The 7067-nt window shown below is 65.8% G+C and overlaps 1 protein-coding gene across 1 annotated transcript in view; it reads right to left on the bottom strand.

The window, feature by feature from the left end:
* Window positions 1-954: 954 nt before the first annotated feature.
* Window positions 955-7067, bottom strand: part of CFAP46 (cilia and flagella associated protein 46) — a 90557-nt gene continuing 84444 nt past the window's right edge. Inside the window, exons 51-59 of the mRNA XM_067708970.1 lie at window positions 6444-6514; window positions 6282-6342; window positions 6176-6211; window positions 5584-5686; window positions 4956-5068; window positions 3646-3727; window positions 2878-3014; window positions 2699-2779; window positions 955-1970 (exon numbers count right to left, since the gene is read on the bottom strand). Of these exons, the coding sequence (XP_067565071.1) occupies window positions 1846-1970; window positions 2699-2779; window positions 2878-3014; window positions 3646-3727; window positions 4956-5068; window positions 5584-5686; window positions 6176-6211; window positions 6282-6342; window positions 6444-6514 (809 nt within the window). The 3' untranslated portion in view covers window positions 955-1845. The remainder of the gene's footprint in view (window positions 1971-2698; window positions 2780-2877; window positions 3015-3645; window positions 3728-4955; window positions 5069-5583; window positions 5687-6175; window positions 6212-6281; window positions 6343-6443; window positions 6515-7067) is intronic.

The raw sequence follows: 7067 nt of genomic DNA, 5'->3' as shown, positions 1-7067 counted from the left end.
CCTGCTCACGTACCAGGGGAACCTTCCCCTGCTGTGCCACCTCCCACGTGCTCAGCTCCTGGGCCTCCCAGCCCAGACGGGACGGTGACCAGGGTCAGTCAGCCTGGGACTTGGCATCCTCTGGCCACTGGGTGGCTTCTTCCATCTGCCACGTGGCCCCAGAGGTAGGCGAGGCAGGCAGGGGACTTGAGGCCTTGTTGGGGACATGACTTCTGTGTGGACACTGCACCTGTGCTCGGAGCCTGGCAGGATGGGCCCGGGAGCCCCAGGAACACCTGGGCGCCCTGGAGACGGCACCCGAGCAGCCCCGGGGCCAGCGGCCCAGACCGTGCACTCTGCGGCCTGGCCTCAGCGGATCTGGGGGGCTGCCTGCCAGGACCCATGCCAGAAGGGGCTCTGACCCTCCCCGGCCCCAGCCTGTGCGCCCTCTAATGGGCTGGCTCCACCCCAGAGAGGCCAGGAGTGGGCTCACCCTCGACCCTCAGCCACAGACCTGGGGGCTCTCGGGACGCAGGGTCCTGGCCAGTCTGCTGCCCACACGTGGGCCAGGCTGGCCTGGGCACGGTGTGAGGAGCTCTCCCGGTGACTGTGGCATCTGTCATCCTATGGCCACCTTCAGCTCCAGCTGAGTGTCCACCTCTGGGGACAGTGGCCTCTCCCAGGGCTCACTTTGCCCAGAGCGGTGCCCACAGGTGGTGGCTGGACGTCCAGCTCTGGAGGAGGCTCTGCTGCACGTCCCGTAGTAGTGGGGGCTCTGAGATCAGGGATGGGGCCCCTCCCCACTCCCGTCTCTGGAAGCTGCAGTCACCCTGCAGCCCGTGACGCCCTCAGCCTCCTGGGCTCAGCCTCCGAGGCGCGCCCGCTCATCCCTTCGCTCTGCAAGCACCTGCTGGCCCCGCCACGGCCTGGCGCTGGACAGTGCCCCTCTCCAGGGATTCCCAGCCCGGTGGTTGGAGGTGACCACAGACTGTGACGCACCAGGAGTGGTCAGCGAGGAGCAGGACAAACAGGGCGTCGCAGGCCCGCCCCCGCCTCCCCGAGGATTCCTGGCATGTTCACACGGCCATTTCTGGTCCCGTGATTCAGGGGAAATGAGGTCCTGGACCCAGTCTGCCCACTGGCTCTTCCCGCCTGCCCCCTGCCCGGGACGCCAGGGCTGGCAAGGGTAGTGCCGGCCACTCCACTGAGATGCATTTGCAGCGGACGTCCCACCCCCTCACATCTCCTTGGCAAAGCCCCGTGGAACTGAGTGGGCGAGGTCCCGGGCTGGGACCCTGGGAGCCCTGAGGATACGGTCGCCTCTGCCCGGGACGTGAGTCCCCACCCCGTGGAAAGCTCTGGGCAGGGAGGGGAGGCCTGGGGGCTCATTTCACACAGCCACTTCCTCTCTTTGAGTTTTGAGGTGCTGGGCAGTGCTGGCGTGTGCGTCGGCCGGGGGTGCAGAACCAGAGCTGGTCCCTGCTTCCAGGGGCACAGAAACACAGCTCGGAGGTGACGCAGCTGTTTACTAAAGCACTTCAACAGACTCTGCCTCCCAGCGATTCTGGTCTAGCAGCCGGGGCACAAGGGACCCGGGGGCCCAGGCCGCTGTGGGGTGGACCTGGACGCATTCCTCCCCCAACCCGTGCTGCCGAGCCCCCCAAGATGCTTTCCTCCCGCCGACAGGGCCCTGGCTTCACCGTGGAGGGAGAAGCAGGTTGCTGCCCTGTGCAGAACGGGGGCCGGGCGGGGTGGGGGTGGGCTCTGGCAGCGCAGCCTGGGAGGAGGTCACGGGCGGAGGGGCCGGGGACACCAGGGAGGGGGATGGCGGATGGTGGGGACAGGCTGTGGGGAGGCGCGGCCCCATCACACGATGGCCTGGTGCGGCAGCCCGTAGAGGACCAGGTTGAGGGTGACGGGGAGCCGCTCCGAGCCCTGCGGCTGCGGCCGGAAGAGCACCAGCCTGTCCTCCCAGGTCTGCAGAGCCTCATCTGTGGGGAGAGCAGGCGGGCTTGTGAAACGCGGGGCTCACGGGGACAGGATGCCTGCGGCCCAACCAAGGCTCACGGCGCATGCGGGGAGCACAGCAGAGGTGAGGGTGCTGCTGGCCCTGCCGCTGGTCGCAGCCCGGACGGGGACGCCGGGCGCGGAGGCAGCAGCCAGAGGCCAGCGCTCGCCCACCCCTCACACCTTCACTCGCTCATCTGCGCGCTCGCTCCACGAGCTTTTGTTGTTCGGCAACTACCTCCCGGGCACCCGTGGACCATGTGAGTTTTGAATTTGAAGCCCCTTTCGCCTTGTATATTTGAAAATTTCATGATTTAAATGACCCTGGGATGAACCTTTCTTAGTTACGGTAGATTCTCCAATCAACGTATTGCTAAAGCTCAGACTCCCTCGCGCTGCATTTAAGGTTTTTACACCAGAATCCGCGTGTAAGGCCGCTGCCACACATGGACTTCAGGGCTCCATTTGCCTTGAAGGAGGAGTGGGTGGGCTCCCCGCCTCCCAGAGAACACACCAGGGCTTTTGGATTTGTGGGACTTGAGCTGTTTTGAAGATGAAGACGTGACCCATGTGTGTTTCCGTAAAGACATTCGAAGCCAGATCTCACTGTAGGCAGTGGCCTGTAGGAGGCTGTGCAGAAACGGGAGAAGTGGGGGACCCCTGACCCTGCAGCCCGAGGGACGAGCAAGGAGGGAGGGCCGTTTCTAATCACCGTGGTGGACAGTTTCACCGGTTCCCCTCTTCTGAAGGAGGCGGGTCGTTCTCCCGATCGGCTTGCCAGCTGTCAACAGATCTGGAGAAGAAGCAGCCCTTCAGAGGGACCGTTAACAGCCCACAGGCTTCCGGGAGCCCCGCGGGGCTGCAGGACGGGCGGCTGCCGGCACGACTCACTTTCCCACAGGATGCTGGCCCGCGTCGCGTTGTCCCGCAGGACCGTCGGCCACTGGTTCGCCACGATGCTCCTGACCCCCACCAGACTCAGGAGGACGGCCGTCTCGACGGGCCCCTCCAAGGACAGTCGGGGTGCGCTGCAGGGGACCGAGCTCCTGGGGGCCGGGCCAGCACCAAAGGGCCCGGTCCGAGCCCTCCTCCACCCACAGCCCGAAGAGCGCCAAGTGTTGGACCGGGTGTTTGGACTGACAGCTCTTAGGGTTCTCGAAAGAACCGAGAATTCCTCCCCCGCCCCCGCCCCCGCCCCCCACACAATTAAATACCATTTAACAAGAAAAGGCATTTCCGAGCCCTGCCAAGTCCCCCTGGGCGCTCCCAGTCATGGGGTGTGGGGCCAGGAGGGGAACCCCGCCAGAGGGTGTCCTCTGCTCCGCCCGCCTGCAGCCCACAGAGGCCCTGGGTGGGGGGGGGGTGACAGGTGACACGGGGAGCCCTGAAGCCAGGGTGTCCTCCCAGTTGCCAGCCGTCTGCTTCCTGGCCCAAACCCAGCTGCCTGAGGTTCCAGGCAGGCGCCGTCCATCCATCCCCCCGCCCTGGGACTCTGCCAGGCAGGGTCTGGGGGCCGGATCACGGCATCCCAGCTGCCCAGGGGGTGCAAGGACAGTGCCCCAGGCGGACAGCCGTGGCTCATATGCCCCCCCAGGTCCCTCGTCAGCTGCCGGAGGCCAGGCTGCAGGCTTAAGCCCGAGCGGAGGGGACCCCGGGCACCTCTTGTTCTGCGAGGACTCCACGTGGCGCCGCGTGCTCTCGCAGGACCGCGCCAGGTCCAGCAGCACCACCATCTGGCACTCTGTGGTCACAGGAGGGGCGGCTCAGTGGCAGGGCACCCAGGGTGAGGGCGCCGTGCAGGCGGGGGTGTCACCCAGGGCGAGGAGGATAGCGGGAACTCGGCCTGACCCGACCGAGGCTCCGACACCACTCGTCCCCGTCCTGGGTCGCGTGGGCTGCACGGGCAAGCCGGCCGTTATTTGCCTTGGCCGACCCACACCCTTCACGTCCTCCTTGGGTGACCGGGCCGGGTGAGGGAGGGAAGCCCACCCCGGGGCCTGCCACAGCTCTCCCTGCCTCGCAGAGGGGTCTTGGCTCCCAGAGGCCACCCATGAGGCACTCCGGCTTGCCAGGGGCTAGGCGTCGGTGGCCCTGGCCCCGTGTGCCCACTGAAACGGGGCCAGTGTCCAAAACGCAGCTCTTGGATGTGGGTGGGCGGAAAGCCCCACAGATGCTGAGGCCAAGCGTCAGGGGCCGTCCCCAGAGGGGGCAGAGCCTCCAGCTGTGTGAGGACAGGCCTGGCTGGGAACGGCGGGGGCACCCAGCGATGCTGTCACCCCTACAGGCGCCTGGGAGCCTATGATTTCTTCAGTGTCACTCACCGCTCGTCTGAGAAGGTCTAGAATTCAAGTTTCAGAGAAGCCTGTTTCTACCTTCCCCTGGGGTAAGAACGTGCGGACCCCACCCATATCGGCAGGGCCTAGGGAGGAGATGGGGTGACGGGCTGGGTTCAGGTATCCCGACCACGGACAGTGTCCACCTGTGCCACACACCCCAAGGGTAGGGGCCTCTCTGAGGGGTCCCTGAAAAGGCCCCCACTCAACCGTGCACAGTGGCCAGCTACCCAGCAGTCCCCTCAGGAGAAGGTCACCTGAGGGCAGGCCGGACGACACTCACGGGCACCCTGGGGGTGGGCTGGGTGGCGCAGGGGCCAGTGGGCAGCGGGAGGGAAAACGGGGCCGGCGTGCCTGCATCTCAAGGAGAACAACTGGCGGGAGGGGCTGCGACCAGCACTTTCCGGAAGCGCCCCCCAGCCTTCCTGCGCTCTGCAGGCCCAGCCCTAGAGGGGTGACCCCCCACGCCTGACCCTGGCCAGGCCCCGCTGTGCCTTCCTAAAGCGCCCCCCCAGCCCGCCATCAGAGCACAGGGGCGCCACCTGATAAGACACAGGGGCGCCCTGCTCTGTCCCCGTGTGGATTCGACTTGTGCCGGCGGGTCTGGCAGAGAGGCGGGCTTTTGGGGGGTCTCACCTTCCAAGTTCATGGCGGCCAACCTTTCTACCAATATGTGGGACAGGAAGCTCTCCATCCCGTAGAAGAAAAAGCCTCCGCAGCTGCCCAGCAGCTGCTCCCACTCTGCCTGGCTGCCAAGGGAAGGAGGGAGACCCGGGGTGGGTGCCTGCGGGAGCCGCGGGCTAAGGACGCGATCCGGAGCAGACCGTCCCCGCGTTCCGTTCCACACCCAGCCCCCGGGGCGGTTACTCTGAAAAGCCGCAGAGGGTCTTCCGTCCGGCCAAGGAGCCCAGGTCCCTGCCCCAGAGGGCCCCGCCCCTCCTGGGCCCCGCCCCGACAGAGCCCCTCCCCTCCACCGCGCCCCGCCCTCTGGGGCCCCCGCCCCCTCCGCGAGGCCCCGCCTGGAGGCGCCCGGCCCTTGTGCAGGGGCGCACACGCGGCGGGGGCCCAGGTCCGCATCCAGGATCTGGGGATCTAGGCGCCTCCATGCACCAGAGGGAAGGGTCTGACAGGACAGAAGTGGGGGTCAGGGCAGGAGGGAGCCTCGGCGGGACGGGGAGGGGGGAAGGGGCCGCATGCGGAGCGCCCCTCGGGCTGGCGCACCCCAGCCACCGCAGGACGGCGTCCCAGGAACCCAGATGCCAACCTGGGAAACTGCTTCTTCCCCAGATGCCCCGCCCATCTCGCAGTGAACGTGTCTCGGTATCTTTCCAAAATTTCCCGGGTCACGGAGACAGGAGTCAGCATTTCTGCAGCCAGAATCGGATGGTGAGAAAACTTAGGCGCACCGCGCGTGTGGGCACGGGCGGTCCCGGTGCCCTTGGCGGCTCTTGGCGTGGCAGGGCGGCCTGGGCCTTAGGCCCTCACAGACGGGGGCCCCGGGGGAGTGGAAATCTTAGTACTCCTTCCCTCCTTTGTGGAGAGATGAAAACACCAGCTCAGCAAAAGAGGAGCTGAGGAATCCTGTCCCCGAGCCGCAGAGGCAGCCCTCAGCCACAGCCGCAGGCCCGGAGTGGGGCACGGCGCCGCCTCGGGCCCAGGTCACACAGCCGTCGCCCTGACTGGCCGCAGACGGTGAGGGCGGGGTCTCGGAGCACACCAGTGTCCCCCTCCCGCCCACCGTCAGTGTAGCAGGAGGTCACGGAGGGCCGGGTGGCAGCAGAGGCCGAGGCACCCGGTCCACGATGCTCCGAGTGCTGTGGGCGGCGTATGGCTTGTGCGTGGGCGGGAGGGCTCACCTGGGCCTCGGGCCTCCTCGTAGGGGTCCACAACGACTGGGCCTTGGTTAAGGAGAAACAGGACCACACGCTCGCTGTCTAGGGCAGAAGCAGCAGCAAAGGATACATCTGAAGTTGTCCGCGTCGACCGCGATGCAGTCGGGGGGGATGATCCGGGACACGACGCGCTGCAAAGACAGGCAGGCGTCCTTGGGGATGCGTCCTGGGGGCACGGCCGGACCTCGGGCCCCGCCCGGCTCTCCGCCTCAGCGGGGGCTCGACCACCTACCTTTGCTCCCTTCTTTGCTGTGCCTCTCTTTCTGTGGTCTTTACCTCTGCTCTCCTTTTTCACATTCCCTTCTGTTGAGACAATAACAAGAAGTGGTAATGTCCTGGAACTAGACAGAGGCCGTGGTACACGACGTTCGAATGCTTAAATGGTTAATTTTATATTACGTGAATCTCACCTCAATGAAAACAACAAGAAGTGGTGTGAACAGCTGACTTCCATTTTTGTGAAGTTGAAATGGCAGTAATCTCTCAAAGGTAAAGGCTCACAGGGTTGGGGAGGCCGGGCCAGGGGACCTCAAGAAAGGGACGGCCGCCAGAGCTTCCCGGGCCCATGCGGCTGCCCAGTCACACACCACGCTGGGCACCTGCCGGTGCACCTGCTGAGCTGGCCCAGTCGCAGAGGGCTGGGCCCTGCTGGCCCCTCTCCCTCTTGCAGGAGTATTTACACCTGCCCCCGCTGTGCTCCCATTCTGGTGAAGGTAACCGAAATAATGCCAGTTTCCTTCATTCCCGTCTGGCCGCCTCAGAGATGTAAGCGCTGATGTGGGCCTCTCTGCCGTGTCCCAGCCTTATGGGGGCACCGCTGGGAAGCAGCTTGCCCTAGATTTGGATGGCTTTCTCC

Source organism: Pseudorca crassidens, chromosome 16 (assembly GCF_039906515.1).
Source record: "Pseudorca crassidens isolate mPseCra1 chromosome 16, mPseCra1.hap1, whole genome shotgun sequence".
Classification (NCBI taxonomy): Eukaryota; Metazoa; Chordata; class Mammalia; order Artiodactyla; family Delphinidae; genus Pseudorca; species Pseudorca crassidens.
This window is presented reverse-complemented; position numbering and strand designations above follow the sequence as displayed.